A 19,194-nucleotide genomic window follows, 5' to 3' on the forward strand; every position below is an offset into this window, starting at 1 on the left:
GTGCACAGATGTTGCCAGATGTTCCTTCAGCTCCATAGGTGTGTCAGAGATTCTTTTCTGACAAAGCAACTCCCGTTGTTACATCAGGAGATCATTTTACACAATACCCCACAAACAGGCAACTTTCATAAATCCTGGTCTAGGTGTCTGTGTTGTTTTGCTGAGTGTGTTTTATATGGTTAATAAATAACGCTATGTGAGAGAAGAAGATTGAACTGGGATTGTTACTGGGATTTTTTTTGGGGGGGGGTTGTTTTTGTTTTGGTTAACATTTTGATTTGACTATAGGGACGTCAACTCTCTGATGTTCTAATTTCGGGTTATTGTGTCCGAAACATGTAAGCACTTACAGACAGTAAATGTGTGTGACCATTTATGGTGTCTCTTGCCTTTCCTCAGGTAGTTCTTGGTCGATTGGAAGTAGGCCTCCAGTGTTTCTTCCTGGACGCTCTTCAGCTTTTGGACCTCTTTTTGAAATGCTCAGGAAGAGGTAGCTTTCTAGGTGTGGCTACTGGAGTCACTGGGTGGAACCAACACTCCCCACCCCTTGGCATGATGTAACCTTGCCATACAGAAAGTGCTGACGTGCAAAGTAGCGCCATTACACTCCTTCTGGAGGAAACACAAAGACAAGGAAATTCCTTCTCTTCAAAGGAAAGCAGAAGGTTGTATTCTTAAGAGCAGATGAAAAGCTATGTCAATATATGCATGGGTCTTATGACTAACTACTATTGGAACGATATTTAAGTCTGATTTTTCTTTTAATTACCCTCACGATCAAATTGTTCTGCCTATGAGAAAAAGAAATAAGCCCCTGCCTCTCGACTGAATCCAGAAAGGAAAGACAGAAGCTGTTACTACTTTGTAATTTCATTTTGTATTTCCTTTTAAAATAAATTATTACTTTACAAACTGAACATTACAATATATACTAAGGGAAATATCCAGGGGTGTTTGGGGGGGTAGAGATGGGGCAGAGAATAGAAGCATTGAGGATAATCTCACTTGCCATGCAGATATAGGAGGGTTTTTTTTTTCTTCTATTATAGTTCAATTTTAGAACTACATAGGTCTTGTGGAAAATAGAACCAAAGCACAAGGAAAGTAAGAGACTTGCCCGAGACTGGATCATGTAGCCTAAACAATTCCAAAGAGGTATACCGATTCCCAAGTAAGTATTTCTAAGATCGTTTCTTTTTCACTTATGTGCAAATCCGCTATTAACCAGTCAAAAATGGTTACATTTCCCATGCTGTTGTTCCTACATCTAGTTTTCAGTTTCTGCTTTGGGAACAATTGTAGGCTTTTACTCATTTGGTGAATTCTTGGACTTCGGTTCAAGTGATGGATACCAAGTGTGAATCTTCCAATGAAAGGCTGAGATGATGCCCAAAAGCATCTGGGACAGATGAGCCATCACAGGCTCTATAATCCATATAGGAACAGTTGTTTACCCGCTCCGGACTTGCTGTCCAGGTGACTTTCAGTCCTCAGGAATTCACCTGCTTTTTCTAAACTCTACAGATGGAGTTTGCAAACGGTCACAAGCCGGGTATGATTCATGCTTGCCTTGGACACTCCGCTCCTAGGGATTTAGGTTTAACGCATTTTTGGTTCACTGGAGGAGCTGAGCCATTCATTGCTTTCATCTAAAAGTTGATACCAAATCCCCTGAAATCCCATGAGAACAGACGGTTTGTGATGAGGCCCATCAAGACAGGTGCCCATAACGTTGAGTACCGAAGAACCCAGGAGTGCCATTACTTTGACTTGATGTGTGGTCAAGACAATTAAAATAAAAATTCACATCCGAGATGGTCAGAAGCATGGAACAAGTCTTCCTGTGGTGGCAACAACCACCCAATAGCAAACCCCAGGAAGGGTAGGGAACTTGGCTTCTGTTACTGCAGTTCATTCACTGAGCTTCTATGACACCCAAAGATGACCAAAGCTAAGAGCCAGGTGTCAATTACAGCATCGCGACCCCAACCTCCATTATTTTCAAGTCAGTTTGTCACGTTTTTGTATCATCCAAAGATCTCCACGGGAGTCCCTGTTGCTTTTGACAAATGGCTTGATGACTATATCTTATAAGGTCTCACAATGGTCTCCCTCCAGAGCAGATGATGTAGGGTGATTTCACATTTAGACACCTAAAACAGAGAGAACATTGGTTTCCGTAAGAGGGCTGTGTGTTAATCATTATGGATTACACCTACTAGTGTGCTGTTAGAGCGGTTGCCCTTCGTACTCTACCTAGACGCCATTTATCTACTGGCGGGTGCATCACCCAGCAGCAGGAAATAACCCATGCACAGTAGCATCCTGTGCTAGAGAATTACCCAGGGTCATTAGAGTAGCTTGTTAGCAAGTTTCTAAGAGATTGTAAGGCCCTGATCCCTATCCTCACTGTGATCATCATGACCCAGGACTGATTGATATGAAGCGTTAAAGCCAAGATGGACTCCACTTTGGGATGGATTTATGATACCATTCACATCTCAACTCTTCCTGTGGATTCAGGCTGAGACTGCACTGAGTGAGCTGAAGCCACATTTTTTTGCTTAGTAGCTTTGGACTGCATTGTCATCTTTCGTTAGCTCACGACACATTTGTCTGAGCTGTCACACCACTGTCACATGCATAATCATCTACATCTTGGATTCTTCTTCTAGAGAGCGTGACTTTCCATGCCAGCTCATGAATGTGTACAGATATTTCTTCCTCCTCCCATTTCCTCCCCCTTCCTTCTCCTTGCTGCCTTCCTTCTCTCTCTCATTTTTATTCTTCATCTCTTTGACCAACATAAAGCTAATCAAACACATATTCAATCCTTTCTGATAGACATCTATTAAGCAAAACAAGCTTATCTAATTTTGGTCATGGAATTTTAGTTGTTTTTTTTTAATGAGAATGGTGAAAGTTCCATAATATGAATATTATTGTAGAAATATATTCTTAATGTGACTGTTATTAAATTTTTACTTTTCCTAGGTGTATGGATTTAATGAAAAATAACCAGTGTGGGGAAACTAGAAATAATATGATACATACATAACTAATATAAACTTGTCAGTAGATTAAGTTCTTAATATTGGGTTTTTATCAGTAAACAATATTTCTGAAGATAACTTCCCTTGATGACTAAGGAGAAAGTGGCGAATGTTTGGCACATGTTTTCATTCATTTCTTAAAATTATTTTTACTCAATATTTATGCTTTGTTGGACACTAAATGTCTACTCATCAGTAAGATATATTTAATCTCTGCCTTCAAAAGGCCTGCTATCTTTCCCACTTAGAACTTTGACTCAGGTAAACATAGATAAGAAGAAAGGGAACTATAAATCTGCATTATTCTAATTATATTGGTAAGGACTTTTCATCTTTCTTCTTTTCTTTCTTTCTTTCTTTCTTTCTTTGTTTATTTTTTAAGCCCTTGTCTGGGTTCATGAAAAGGCACCAAAAATATTACAGAGGGGCTTCTCAAACACACACATCAACAGTAAGAACTCAATAAATATTTGTCAAGTGAACACACAGAACTAATTTAATGCTTTGTCTTTTTCATACCTTTTTCTTACATAGCAATAGAAGACAGCAAGGAAAGCGCTGATTAGCAATCCGACACCAATCCCAATGGCAATATACTTTTCATAAGAATCCACAGCATATGACGTTAGGGTCAAATGCTCACACCGTTCTCCCGTATAACCAGTAAAGCATCTTCAAAGAGAGAAAAGAACATGCAATGGTAAAGCCTACAGTGACAGAAGAACCAATGAGTGATGTATTTCAAAGAATGGGAAAAGAAACATTTGCTAAGGCACACAGGAATCAGTCCATTAAATATGAAACAGCCTGCACTTTAGCACAGTCAATTTAATAGGCTTCACACGTTCCCTCATTGACAGGAGGAAAAGGTAGAGTGCTTGTCAAGAAACTGAGCAAATCAGTGTAGGGTAAGGGAGGGTCATGGTAGCTTCAGGATGTTATCTTCCAGAATAGATTTTCTTCTTTCGGAAATCTGTCTCATCCTGGAAACCTGTGAAAGTTCAGAGTCACCTTTGCATATTGTTAGAAATGCAGATACTGACTTGATAATTATAGATCTTAAAGTCAGCATTCCAAACAAGTTTCCTGTTCTGTGCATGCTATAGTCTGGGAACTATAGTTTTGAGAAATGTGGGTAAGTAGTTTAGAAAAAAACAGGTCATAATATTCAAATACAATGGCCAGTCACATTCAGGTCAATCGTCATTTCCCCCTCCCCCTGCCATTCCATCATCCTATTCTTTTTAAATTATTTTTGAGATTATAATATAATTACATCATTTCTCCCCACTCCCCTCCAGCCTCCAAGAACTTCCATCTACTTAAGAGGAACAAGGAGTTTTCTGTGAGACTGTGTCTCCTAGAAATGACAGAGGAAACACCCGTGAGGTCTACCCAACATGGCCGCTTGAACATGACTTGAACAAGGACGTCAACAGACAAGCTAATGTGGACCAGGGTTGAGGTAGGACTCATGATTTCTCAACCCTATATGAAGAATTATGGGTAACTAAGGAATGCTGGGAACAGGAGGAGTAGTCTTCCCCAGGGAAGTACAATTCCTATTGGCCAACAAGAACCATTTATAGTGGACAAGACAGAGCAGTTTGCAACTGCTTTACCTTCTCCCATCTCTAAGACTTGCTAAGTTCGGTGCAGTAGTTACCTGCAGATGGCTTTCTTCAGCTCATGGTGGAATGCGCATGCTCCGTTAATGCAGTAACTATTATGGTCTTCCAGACAGGGATGGGAGAACTTCAAAGCTACAGGTTCTTCTATGTAGTCAGCTAGGAAAAGGGGATACATTAATTAACATTTAAATGTGTCCACTTTCATAATACAAGCTCAATACATATGTAAAGAGACCTTTTATTTCAAGAATATTTTAGATGCTTTATCCTTGGAAGTGTTGGGATTTTTTTGGGGGGGGAGGGGTGTCCTATCTAAAAGGTTGGGTTCCTTGTTGCTCCACACATTGTTAATTAGTTATAGGGTGGAGGTGGATTAGGATTGTCCCATTCTTTACAAGCGACACAATAAAGCATAGAGATGAGTTGGTCAAGAGGTGGCAGCATTGGTTCTAGCTTAGGAGGAAGTTTTGAACCATGGTTCCCAATGTAACCAATGTTAATTAGAGCAGACGGCCTCATATCACTTTGCATTTTCCCTGCATATCCCTAGGGAGTAATATGTCACCCCCTAGGGATGTAACTTTGCTCAATAATAAAATAGATGTTTATTTCCTCTTTAGAGGAGAGGATGAAAATCCCCTCTTTCACTCTTCCATGAACTTCCAGGAAATGCTGACTAGAGAGGGAACATTTTCATTGATTAGCTAGAGGGGGGCTGCCAACGCTTGATATAAGAAGTCAGAACCAGTGTGGGCTCAGGTGGCCACAGGTAATGGCAACACTACAACAGACTAAGTGAACATTCTGCTCAGTTAAGAGGTGTTGTGGAGAAGTGGCAAAGCCCTGGGGGATGGGATCCATAGCAGCTTTTTCTTTCTTTCATTTCAACACTGCAAAAATGACCATAGTGTGTAGTTAGTGACCAGAAACCTCCTCACGGGACACCCGTGTCAGGAAAGGGTACTCTGGAAAATCATCTGGGTTTCAGGATGCTACTGGTACTGGCATGCGAGCCGGAACACCTACTCGCACCATCCTTGGTGCTGATGCAATGGGAAAGACTCTTTGGGAAAACCGCATAATTGAATCATTGCCATCTTTAAACTTTTAAGTACAATTGGTGGCATCTTATGGTGTATTAAGTGCATAAATCCACCTCCTTACTATTAGTCATTCCCCACACTATACTACTGTATGTGCATTCTTACAGAGGCTAAGGCAATCCTACTTAAGTGTCTTTATGGGGGGAAAAACAGACTTAAAAACGTTCCTTCTCGTGTGAAAAAATATTAAATCTCTATATACCATCAAGATACCATATCACTTTGCTTAGAGAACACATACCAGAACTTAACATTGACATTCAGATTTGCAGACTGTGATATTTTTAACTTAATTTATCCCTTTAGGAATTTATTTGGAGACATTGAGAATCTCTGCCAGAGCCTGAAAAATACAGAGGTGGATGCTCGCAGCCAACCGTTGGACTGAACACAGGGTCCCCAATGGAGGAATTAGAGAAAGGACTGAAGGAGCTGAAGAGATTTGCAACACCATAGGAAGAACAACAGCATCAACCAACCAGACCCCACTGGAGCTCCCAGGAGCTAAACCACCAACCAAAGAGTACCCATGGATGGACCGCGGGCTCCAGGCACATATGTAGCAGAGGATAGCCTTGTTGGGCATCAGTGGGAGAAGAGGCCCTTGGTCCTGTGAAGGCTTGATGCCCCAGTGTAGGGGAATGCCAGGGCAGGGAGGTGGGAGTGGGTGAGTGGGTAGGGGAGCACCCTCATAGAAGCAGGGGGGAGAGGGAATGGGATGGAGGTTGGCAGATGGGAAACCAGAAAAAGGGATAACATTTGAAATGTAAATAAATAAAATATCCAATAAAAAGAAGAGAATTTTTCATTCAAATTGTACTGAGTTATTCTTAATTTAAAACAAACCGAGTTCACTCAAGCAAATCTAAAGAATTCTCTTGAAAATATGAGAATTTGAAAGAAACCATTTCCAGAGAAAGGGCACCCCAGAGAGACTCATTTTTCCTTGGAGGGGAAGAAGTTAGTTATAACTTCATCAAAGCGTTTATAAGATATAAGATGTATATTTTTAAGTTAAAAAGCAAAACAAGAGGCAATAGCCCACTGTTAGATACTTAGCATGCACAAGGCTCTGTCTGTCCCAGCATTGCAACAAAGCAGGGGAAAATACAAACTTTTTTCCACAAAGAAAGCAAAGGAAAGAAATAGCTCCTCCCTTTCTTCATTGCTGTTGTTATGTAAATCAGAGACTTCATTTACAGCTCAGCAATCGGAGAGAGGAAAAGGGTAAGGGTGGAGGTGCTGGAAACAAGTCTATGACATCAACCATTGAGATGAAACCATGTCCTCAAACTTTCTTATATTTTAGGGTTGTGGGCCCAGCCTTTAATGGCTGAGCCATCTCTCCAGCCTATCTTTAAATTTTCTACACATTCTTTTTTAGCAAAATCAACATCCAAAAGCCAAATGGGCAACACAATTTTTTTAGGCGTTTAAAATTATTGGCAAAATGGGGATCAGTTAGGGATTCCCCTTTTTTCATTTTCAGAAAAGAACCATTTGGCTTCATCTTCTTTTCTTGGCTAGACCCTGAAGACAAAATAAAGAGTTCCTGGGTCCTGGTTTATCATCATCTCTCTATCAGGGGCCATTATGAGTTCTGTGAGAGACATTAGCCATTCAGACTCAGGTCTTGACAGGCAAGGAGCTCTCCAAGTTCATCTCTAGTTCAAATAATTTTGAAAGGTGTGCTACAATGCCATGCCCAGCAGGAGCAAGAAGTCTTTGTGATAAAGCACATTGAGATGGAAATATATGACCACCACCAATGATAACCAAAGCAAGGTTTGATCAGGAAATGCATCATATGCTAAAATGACAAGCCACAAGAAAAGGCCTTCCCAAAGATGAACAAAAGCACTGCTTCTTGTAGCTGTCATTTCTGTGGCTGCTAAGCTTCCTGTCCTAGGTCAAAATACAATGTCTCTCCTCTAGAATGTCAAAGTCATATTCAGTTACACCCAGTATAAAGGGTCATTGGGAGTCAAGCAGAATCCCAACGAACCCCATGGCAGGTCTCACATTTTAGGAGGATAGTGGAAGATAGGCAGCTTTTCTCACCCCTGCCTCATTCACTTCCTTCTTGTATATATTTTTTAAAAAGGCAACCCTTGGCAGACACACCTACCTGTCACTTCAGCTTAACTTCATCTCTCTGAAATAGCTGATTATCTAAAAAGATTTAGTTAAAAATTTTCAACTGTTCTCCGTCCTAATGCAACATTCTGCTGAAAGTTTGAAAGACGTCCCCTGAGCTAGAGTGGGAAGAAGAGGATACCTTCTGTGATGTTAAGTGTCCAGTCGCTCTGCTGCGTCGTCATACTGGGAGGGACGGCCTCGGTTTCTTCACTCAGTGCTGCCTTCATTGCTGTGGTGGGGAGGGGGCGGGAGAAAGTCTTTCACAGGTGAGCTTCCTTTGTGTATTAACAACAGATGGGGGTTGGGGATTTAGCTTCCTTGCCTAGGAAGCGCAAGGCCCTGGGTTCGGTCCCCAGCTCCGGAAAAAAAAAAAAGAACAACAACAACAACAACAAAAAAAAAAAAACAGACCCAAAGGGGCTCTTATCCGGGAGGTTCCCATTTTCTGTTCTGGTTCTAACTCATTGCATTCACTGAAGTCCAGAACCTGACAAGAGCAGTTCCAGACTACTTTTTAGCTGTCCCCTTGACAAGAGTACAGTTATGGAAGACTAGAATACACTCATTCTCGGGAGAAAGTTCATGTATTCACATAACTCATTCAGTCGCCACGCACAGCTTACTGTAGGACAGTAGCTGTTATCAAGTGTGCTTCAATTACATAAAGCAAACGCTTCAGGCAGAGAGAGACAGAGACAGAGACAGAGACAGAGAGATTTTCTATAAAAGCATAATTAACCCACACATCCCTTGTTCTGATCGTTGCCAGGAACAGCTTCGAATCCAGAGAACGAGATCTTCACATTTGGAGGTGGCACAAAGGTAATAAAAAGGAAATTACGCACCTTTGAACAGGAGGCAGACTGCTATGGGAACCCTCAGAGCCATATCCTGCAGCTGCCGAAGTTCTTTCTCTGGTCCTCCTAGACAGAAGGGTGGAGGGTTTTTACTGCGCGCTCTGAGCCTTTCTTCCATTTATATTTCACGAAGCGTCATTTGGCCGTTCTTACCAATCCGAAAACTATGTGCTCCTGGCAGCAGCGCGAAGCCTGCAGGCACTGGCACACTTGTTTAGGATACCTGTGTTATCTAGAGATGTGATCAAGTTCCCTCTTGAAACACTGGTTTCCTGTCACCTGTGGGCATAATCGTCCATGTAAATGTTCTTAAAGCTACAAAGATGAACGCGAATGAGGATAAGTCCCTGCTGCTGTGAACGGAGCCCCAGGTTTCCTAGCAGACTATGAAACATCACAGCCGAGATACCGGCAGACCAGAAGACACGATAATCAGTCTGTTAGGATCTGTGAAAGTCCCTGACGCCACCCCGATTACTTTTCATTATGGCCTCCAAAAAAAATGTACTAAGCATATTTTTAAAATATTTTGTTTCTATGGTTACAAAGAAGAACCAAATCTGTGTAAATAGCATGTTTGTTTCATTTTTATTTTTGTTACTTAGATGGATTTACGATAAAGTTTATTAGGTAAAATTACTTCTTACTATAACGTTAGCCTCTGTGTCGTTCTGGCATTTAATGCTTTATAAAGAAATCGGATGGACTGCTAAGTTCCAGGATCATGTGATTAAATCTGTCCTCATGGTCGGCTGCAGAGAATCAGTATATTAATAATATTGAAACTGTGTATGGTGGTAATAGCCATTATAAACTTTTCATTGAGGTAGCCTCTAGCTTGGCTAAATCTAATGAGCAGCTGGTCCTAATTGCACTCAAACTCAAGGTTTTTTGACTGTTTAGTCAGTAACGATTAAAAGGAGATTACAAAAGCCCAACTGTGTAATTATGCCTGTGCCTTTTTGTTTAAACCATAGGGGTTACTTGTAACTGCCCCAAATAACTTTGAATATATATGAATATCGTTTGCTAAAGTGGCATGCCTTCCTACCTGGAATTTTATTTGCTTATATTTTCTGAACATTGAAAACTTGTTCAGGATGGATTAGCGTGTGAATCATGTCCACCAAGCAAATTAGATTTATCAGAAAGGATCCCTTTCCATATTTAAATAAGAATTTGGCTTCAGGAATTACACAGGCATGAGCTTGTTGCACTCATTACAGCTTGGGCAATCACTTACCACAAGAGTCATCACTTTAAAGCTAAAAGGATATGTACCACTTGGCTTTCTGGTGTCTACACACTGTAGCTCTAGTTTTGTGATCTTAAAGAACTATTTAGTACATCAATTTCTGGGCATTATTTTTCACAAGAAAATAATAGTTGAATTATAAATCAAAAGATTCTCTTAGCCCCTCGTGAAGAATTTAGAACACAACCAACTAAGGATTAAAATGCTATCGCAAGTCTTTTGACGTTTCTGGAAAAAAAAATGTTGGTATCTTATCTATCTATCCATCTATCTATCTATCTATCTATCTATCTATCTATCTATCATCTATTCATCTATCTATCTATTGTCTATCTACCTACCTGTCATCTATTTATCTGTGTGTTTGTATTAGAGAACAGGAGAGAGAGAGAGAGAGAGAGAGAGAGAGAGAGAGAGAGAGAGAGAGAGAGAGAGGATCAAACTGAGAACTTCATCACATATTAAGGAAGTTCTGCTGGTGTCAAATATACCCAATATCTTTATTCTTAAGACTGAGCTATTCATACCCAATGATCAGCGTTGTCATTTAACCACTAACTGGAGGAACTGGGGAGATGGCTCAATTGGCCAAGTGCTTGCCATACAAGTGTGAGGACTCTTGTTTGGATCTCCAACACCCATGCAATAACTGGTAGTGCTGGAACATACCTAAAATCTCAGTGCTGGGAAGGAAGGAGCAGAACCATCCTTGAGGGTAGATGCAGGCCAGTCTACTCGAACTGGTAAGTTCTAGGTTCAGTGAGGTACTAAGTTGGTGTTGATTGGATTTTGTCAACTTGACACAAGCTTAGACATCTCTGGAAAGAGAGAATCTCAGTTTAGAATTACCTCCATCAAATTGTCTTGTGGATATGTTTGTGGAACATTTTCTTGATTGATGATTGACATGGAAGGGCTCTGCTTACTGTGGATGGTGCCACCCTTGGCCAAATGGTTCTGGATTGTATTTTTAAAAAGCAAGTTGAGCAAGCCAATAACCAGTATTCTTCCACGGAGTTTCTGACTCAGGGTTACTGCCTCAAGTTTCTGCCTTGATTTCTTGATTTCCCTCAGTAACAGGCTGTAACCTGTGACATGTAAGCAAATAAACTCTCCTCCCTCCCCAGGTTGTGTTTGATCGTGGTGTTGATCACAAGATAGACCCAACTAGGCAATAAATAAATAGATAAACAAACAAACAAACTTTAGATAACACAGATGAATGGACATTCAAAAGGTTTAAATCTGGGTGAGATTGTAGCTGAGTGGTTGAGAGAATAGTTACAGGAGCGAGGGCTCATATTTAATCCCTAGTATAGAAGTAAAAGAAATGAGTAGAGAAAAGGGGAGGGAAGGAGGAAGGGAGGAGAGAAGAAAGACTCAAGTCACAAAACAAAGAACATGCATTAGATAGGACTTGAGTCTCATTTTCAAATCCTTCATTAGATGCCATCCCTACCTGGAAAGCTGTGTCCTATGGCACAAGTTTCTGTAGTGATTACTGAGGAAGTCCCTTAACCCCAAAACTCAAATTTTAAATACATTTTCTTTTATTATTAAAAAAATACTAAATATTAGAGTAACCAAAGTTTTCACTCCTATCAGAGAGTAGAGATGGATGAGCAGCTCTCTGAAGAGTTAGGCCACATCCAGCCCTCCGCCATATTGGCTGCATCCTTGGCGCCCATTGACCCATTGATGGTGCTAAACCATTGTACCTGATGCTTTTCCTCTGAGGTCTGTTCTGATGGATCCTATTTCACTTGTCATATGAGAGCCACTAAAATCCTCTCACCAAAATGTCCCCTTTTTCAATTTTAAGGAGTAGAGACGATGCACACTGTAAGACAGAGTCCCCGGCACCTTCATTTATTGCTAATACGCATGGAGGCAAATTAGAGTTAAGAAAAGGGGGCAGTCCATGATCACCTTTTCCTCGTGCCACACTTCCTTTAAGATGCATCCATCTCTCTCTGGTCATAAGCACCTCTAGACATTTATTCTGCTCTTCACGTTTCGGCACTTTTAGTTCTTGGGTTTTGTTGGTCTTTCACTAGATGAGGACTTATGGCTAGTTGTTGGCAGGAAGCATTTATGAGGATTATTTACCCCGCTACATTTATCCTGTAATTCTTTGGAATTCGTTGGCATTTCTGCCACCATGACACTGGGCTGCACAGAACACTCCAGAAGCAAATCTACAGAGCACGCGTGTTTTCTGACCTCCAAAAAACGGGAACGTACATGGGTAACGTGGTAGACGGAACAACTCCCTTGATGGTTAACGCAAAGGGCTGTGGCACTGAGAAGTGGAACTCAACTTTTCATGGCAAAGCTTCATTTGGAATGAATCTTAAAAAGTAGGGTTTTTACAGGTAGTGATGAAAACGTTGTAAGTGAAGGCCATCATGGGGAAGCACTGTAAAGTGGTGAGTAGACTCCAAGGGACATCCTCACTATGGGCCTTATTTAAATTCAGAAAGGAAGTTATGACCTATGCCCTTGACTGAGCATTTGCTGTAACTAGGATTTTCCTCACCTACCCTAGAGAGGGTTAAACAAGAGAAAAGACAAAAAAGAGGTCTTTAGCACACCATAGCCTCTCCATTAAGGAGAATCTGCAAGTATTGAATGGGGCGGAGGGATACAAGGTGGATAGTGACTTCCAAGTCTGGGAATTTATTTGTTGGTTACGTGCAGTTAGAGCTTGTATTTCCCCCATCGGTCATGAAGATCCACCCCTTTCCAGGATTTGTGTTACTTCATGACTGTCACTTGTGTATTATGTCATTGCCTCACACTCAATGTGTCTTAAATTGAACTGATTATCTCTTCTCTTAAGTCAACTTCCTTTATAACTTCCTTATGCCAAAGTGGGATGGTGTCTTCTGGCTGTCTGCATTCCTATTCACTTGTTAAACACCGTCTACATTCTTGCTTCTCTGTTTCTTCCGACTCTTAACACTGCTCTCATTTCATCTAGCTGCATTGTTTTTTATTCCACTTATAGTTCCTTGTGGCACAGCACAATTTCCATCAATTCCTTAAGGTTCAGACAGTGTAGGGAGAAAAGTGTATCTACACACCTCTCCTCCAGGCCATCAGATAGCCACACTTTGCAGACTCCAAATACCCGTAAATGATGTCATACCATTCAGCTGATTTTGTCTCTTAGGTATGAGAAAAGGCTCCAGCCTTTACCACACACTTACCTATACCCATCCGAACCCTCTTTTTAACACAACCTGGACCTCAGCTCAATTCAGCTCAGTTTTGAAAGAGTATCTTACAAGCTCAGCTCATGGGCACATCAACCCACACCTTGTATATTCATAATGTAACTCTTGTCCCCACGCCCTGATGTTAAAGTCTCTGGCCTGCTGTTATCAAGAAAATTGACAAGTCATGTCAGTAAGAACTTGCCTCTTCTTGATATCTAAATAGCCTCATCCATTGATTTTCCTATCTTGGTAACTTGGCCATAAATACCCATGAACCTTTGCTTTTGGTAGTTATGGGGTCAATCTCTTTCTTTGACTGTTGACCCCACTGCACTTGTTTTGGCAAAACTCTTCCTTTTCGATGTAAATAAGCATAAGAATTTTTCTTTTTTCTTTTCCTTTTGTTTAGTCTCCAGGAAGACTAACCCCTAAATACATAATATACCAAAATAATTCCTTTTATCCTGCTGGGATTACTATAGTCCCCACATTTTTAATATTCAGGCATTTCTGGACATTTTTCGAGATCCAAGCTCCTTTAAAATTTATTTAACCCATGTCCTTTCTTATGTGCTTGCATGCAAACTGAATTTACAGCTCTGTTAGGAGTACTCAACTGGCTATTCTAACTCACTTTAGAAAGCATTCAACTATCTTTTCTTTCATATTTGAAAAAGTTGATACATTTCCCCCAGCACATAGTAAATGAATAGCTAACAGATACAGTGAGATGGCTCAAAGAGCAAAGGTGATCACTGCCAAGCCTGATTTTTCTATCTCTCTATCTCTCATACCCCAACACACATACACATACATACATATTCTCTCTCTCTTTCTCTCTCTCTCTCTCTCTCTCTCTCTCTCTTAGGAAAAACAAACAAAAGAAACGGTAACAAAAATGTGAACCAACATATTTCAAGCTATCATAATAAAAGAATAGAGCTATAGTTCTTCTTCAAAATGCTTTTATTGGACAGTTATTAATTTATTGGACAGGATATTAATGATAGACAGCTAGTCTATCTCCACACAAGGAGGACAATGATAAAGACATGCATTGAACAAGGATCATTATTAGTACATAAACATACTGGGATTTGGGCGTGAAATCACAGTACCAATTACATGGCTCTAGTCATTAAATAACCTTCAAGTAATAGTCACACACAGTTCCCAATTTGAATTGTGTTAGAAACACAGTGTCTGTGTTAGGAACTAAATACTAGCCTAGGAAAGAGAAGATGTGTGTGCACAAAAACTAGCTATTTGTAATATCCAACAAAATCTTAGCATTACGATTCTATCAGATATCTGTCCCCGTGAACAAACATATCGCTAACAGTTATTTAATGACAGGTTCACTCAAGATACATCAGCATTGTATTTGGTTGATGTTTGTGGGGAAACACTTTAGTTTGCCTTTGTCCATTCATTTGGTTGGCGAGTTTGTTCCTATCACCAGTGAACTGAACTGAACGGTGTGGAAACCTAACACCCGTGGCCTTTACTACACAATGTGATCAATCACTCTCAGTTTTTCACGTGTCGTTGCAGCCTTTGCTTTCTGGAATAGCTTCCAGTTCTTAAACCTCCCAGAGGACTGCCTTGCAGAATGCTCTTCTCCATAGACAACCTAGAAAATAGACTGTATAGAAAAATCATGGTTATACCAAAACTTAAGTTACAGCTTACATGGCACCATTTAGCTGGCAAACATACAGTTTTGAAAACATACAGTGTGTAGGCTATGTCAAAAATATATTTATTAAATATGAACTCTTCATTTGTTTTAACATTATGAACAAACATCCATAAAATAAAGAATTGCCACCACAATCGTCATTGGAATTGTTTTGATTTTCTTTTCTTAAGACTCAAATCTATCAGCAAGAAATGCATAAAGTCATGTAAATAATCAGTTCCAGAATGATTCCACTCATGAAAAAATAAATACATGTAGAAATAAATAGCTTTGTAGTAAAATAGAAAGGATTTCTCCTGTTGTCAAATAAATAGGCAGCAGTACTCCTTCTGTGTGCTCTCCCCTGCGATCTAGTAGGTGATATTCTTGGCAGCCAGAAGTGTGTTCTTCAGAAGCATGGCCACAGTCATGGGTCCCACACCTCCTGGGACTGGAGTGATAAAGCTGGCCTTCTTCTTAACAGCTGAGAAGACAGAACAGTTAGTTCTTCATTTAAAATGTATCTAAGAATATCAATGTCTCAGCACACTGCATAATTTCCCCATTATACAGATAATGTTACCAACCTTCAAAGATTTATAAGATAAAGTAGGCCACGATGAAAATAGACAGAGAGAGAGAGAGAGAGAGAGAGAGAGAGAGAGAGAGAAAGAGACAGACAGACAGACAGACAGACAGACAGACATTGTTCTATGATACCTAAGGTGAAGGCACAAAAGGATCTACTCAAGCTCTTTCAGGCTCAGTTATCTTCAGCTTTCTAAGAGCAAAAGCAATAAACTGTGCTCACTGTGATAATTTGTCATTCTTGTAATAACATTAGAAAAAAAAACAGACTTCTAGAAAGGAAACTGATATAACATTACTCGCGTAACTACAGGCAGTCATGACCCTTGAAGTAGGAGAACATTAACCTGTGTAGCTTATGTGTCAGGAGTTACAGGGAAGGACATTTCAAGGTTGTCTCCAGTCTAGGCATCAGGGGCTGCTAGGTTTGCTCACAGATATGAGAGAGAGAGAGAGTGGTAAGGAGAGGGAGGGAAGGGTAGAAACAGAAACAGAAACAGAGAGAGCTGTAGAGAGGGAGAGAGGAGGAAGAAGGCATTCTGAGAACTGTTAGGCATGGCAGCCTTCTGTAACTAGCCTCCAGAGAGTAAGCCTCTGAAACTGCAGGAGGATGTGGCCTTAGGGAGAAGGAGACAGCTAGAGGATCTGTGACCTAACAAATGCCATTGAACTAATTCAAAAGGAGATTAAGTCGGTCACACCAGGAAAGCATGATACAGCCACTGTCCCTCCTCTGCTCTTTGACAGAGGCACTGACAACTAGGTTGGGAAAATTCTATATTTTCATAATTGCAGTCCATCCCTGTACAGTTGTATTTCATAGAAAAGGATGGAAAAGTCCCAAGTAGGTGATGGGTCAGCAAGGAATAGTAGGAAGTTCCTAAAAGAATCACAGTGGAAACAACCACAGCTTATCAATTTTCCTTCTTTTTTATACTCTGAGCACTCACAGAATAAGTTGCACATTACTTAAGTCACACAGCTGCTTAACAAGCATCATGGGCAATTTTCTTCCTTGGGAGTCAGATCTCATAAACCAATGGTCTGCCTGGGTCTCATGATCTTCTTGCTGACTGGCAGTTTTTTGTTGTTTTTTGTTTTTGTTTTTGTTTTTTTACTACATTCTCAGAATTGTATTCATGCTCTGAAAGTAAGAACTGGGCAGAGGGATAGAAAAGGGAATAGACTGTTGCACGAAATGCCTGTCTGACAGTTTAGCTCAGAATCTGCATTTTTGCACAGGTTATGAAAAGCACACACACACACACACACACACACACACACAGACACTCACACACACACACACACACGCATACACATGTGCAGTGTCCTGCCTATTGTTTTCCACGGGAATCTTCATCTGTCTTCAGTTTGGGCTTGTCTGAATGTTAACAGGCGTTTATTAGCATCAGTAGACCTCTCTGTGGCCGAGAGATTCAGCACTGCTACACACACAATTGAGCATTCCAAGTTCTCTTGTCGATTTTTTTTTTTTTTTTATGTTTGAGGTAAAGTGAACAAATGTGGAGATAAGGTCTGTACACAGTAATAGGGGGAGGCAATAGTGAATTGATTTTAAAACACTTATGAGGTTTCTCTGTCATTTTCTGTTTCATACCCCCGAGTGACTGTGTCTGATAAGAAACCAGTCTATATGTTGTTGGAAAGTGTTAATGTAGTTTATGGTTTATTTATATGAGGAACAGGATACGAAAGTATGTCTTTCAGGAAAAAGCTGTCAATGGGTAAGAAAAAAGTGCTCACTTGGGGAGGGAGGTAGCACCTATGGTGCCAGGATGTGGAAGACTGAGATAGGAGAGAGACCTGCAGCCAGAAGTTCAAAGCCAGCCTAGACAATATAATAAAACATTGTTTCATAAATAATAAGTAAGTAAGTAAATAAAGAATATTCTTAATAATGGTTGTGCAGAACTATCTTCAGGCTATGGTAAGCTTTATGTTTGTGAAGTACCACAGATGGTTTGGGATGAAATTAGTCATAAGAGAAGATACAAGTTCAGTTCATGCTTGTACTCTGACTCGCATCTTCCTCATCATGTCTCTAAGAGAGAAAGTTATAGAGCATGGAATCACCAGAACACCCTCTCTTAGGCTGTTTCCCTAAGGCAGGCAGGCTTTGCACCTGTTTATAAGGGAGATGCTTTCAAGAGGTGAGTGTGTGTGTGTGAGTGTGTGTGTGTGTGTGTGTGTGTGTGTGTGTGTGTAAGTGTTGAGCTTGTGTGTGGGTGTTGAGTGTCTGTGAATGTATGTATGTGTGTAAGTATGTGTGTGAGAGTGTTGAATATGTGTATGTGCATATGACTATGTGTGCTTGAATGTGTATGAGAGTAAGTATGCATGTGTGTATGTATGTATGTGTGTGAGTGTGTGTATGTATATGTGAGTTGTGTTTGTGTGTAAGTATGTGTGTGAGAGAGTGTTGAATATGTGTATGTGCATATGACTATGTGTGCTTGTATGTGTATGAGAGTAGGTATGCACGTGTGTATGTATGTATGTGAGTATGTGTATGTGCGTGTATTGTATGTGTGTGAGTGGGTATGCATGTGTGTGAGTAGGTATGCATGTGTGCATGTGTGTATGTATGTATGTGTGTGAGTGTGTGTATGTATATGTGAGTTGTGTTTGTGTGTAAGTATGTGTGTGAGAGAGTGTTGAATATGTGTATGTGCATATGACTATGTGTGCTTGTATGTGTATGAGAGTAGGTATGCACGTGTGTATGTATGTATGTGAGTATGTGTATGTGCGTGTATTGTATGTGTGTGAGTGGGTATGCATGTGTGTGAGTAGGTATGCATGTGTGCATGTGTGTATGTATGTGTGTGAGTGTGCATATGTATATGTGAGTTGTGTTTGTGAGTGTGTGTGAGCATATTGTATGTGTGTGTATATGAGTTGTGTGTGAGTGTGTGTGAGCATATTGTATGTGTGTGTGTATATATGAGTTGTGTGTGAGTGTCTGTGAGCATATTGTATGTGTGTGAGTCTGTATATATGTATTTTGGAGGCTTCTCTACACAGAGAAACACAGGAGAATCATGAGGCAATGATTCCATTCAGGGATGACCTCCCATGACTCTACACATAGGATAATATGTGTAAGCATGTTTAGGAAAAATACCAAAAGTCTTTACTGAATTGTAACAGGCACGGGAGATATCAGTAATTGCATGATTCACTAAAGGACATGCTGAAAAATTATAGACAATAATAGATTCAATTCCATAAAATCATCAGAATTGTAGAGTTACTGAAACTGACAATTAAGGCAAATAAACACCTGTCCAGTTCTACTGTCTGTGTGGCGTGTGCCCTGGGACGAGACGTGCATGGAAATAACAATTATGTTTAAAGCAAACTATTGAAAATAAGGATATCTTCAGAAAAACCAATAATTATCACAACATTTCATTTGAATGGCCGCTCTACAAAACTTTAGTTGCTGCAAAGTAACTTCTGGAGATTTCTCTGAATTTAGAACATGAGTTAGACCACAAGAGACGGTGCCTCGTGCACATTATCTGAGCATTTGTCCTTCCTCCTCAGTCTAACACAAATGTCACTAGAGTTGGTTAACACCCCGGGCTGAGTTCACTGTTTACTCGCTGGCCCATGAAATTTACAGGATAGTTTTTCTGGGTA

The 19,194-nt window shown here is 40.3% G+C and overlaps 2 protein-coding genes across 4 annotated transcripts in view; both read right to left on the minus strand.

Annotated features, from left to right (window-relative positions):
* Positions 1-858: 858 nt before the first annotated feature.
* On the minus strand, positions 859-9,232 carry Epgn (epithelial mitogen). 2 transcript variants are annotated; one of them, XM_087582438.1, is made up of 6 exons: positions 8,937-9,232; positions 8,772-8,849; positions 8,066-8,155; positions 4,720-4,840; positions 3,573-3,725; positions 859-2,153 (listed from the first exon to the last, which is right to left on the minus strand). In XM_087582438.1, the coding sequence occupies exons 2-6, from the start codon at positions 8,812-8,814 to the stop codon at positions 2,099-2,101; spliced, it is 462 nt and encodes a 153-aa protein (XP_087438564.1). In that variant the 5' UTR covers positions 8,815-8,849; positions 8,937-9,232; the 3' UTR covers positions 859-2,098.
* A 4,975-nt stretch (positions 9,233-14,207) lies between these two features.
* Mthfd2l (methylenetetrahydrofolate dehydrogenase (NADP+ dependent) 2-like) overlaps positions 14,208-19,194 on the minus strand; it is an 80,236-nt gene continuing 75,249 nt past the window's right edge. Inside the window, exon 9 of one of the 2 annotated variants that reach the window (XM_087582936.1) lies at positions 14,208-15,424. In XM_087582936.1, coding sequence (XP_087439062.1) covers positions 15,312-15,424 — 113 coding nt within the window. In that variant the 3' untranslated portion in view covers positions 14,208-15,311. 2 annotated transcript variants of the gene reach the window in all.

This window comes from Rattus norvegicus, chromosome 14 (genome assembly GCF_021556685.1).
Source record: "Rattus norvegicus strain SHRSP/BbbUtx chromosome 14, alternate assembly SHRSP_T2T, whole genome shotgun sequence".
NCBI lineage: Eukaryota > Metazoa > Chordata > Mammalia > Rodentia > Muridae > Rattus > Rattus norvegicus.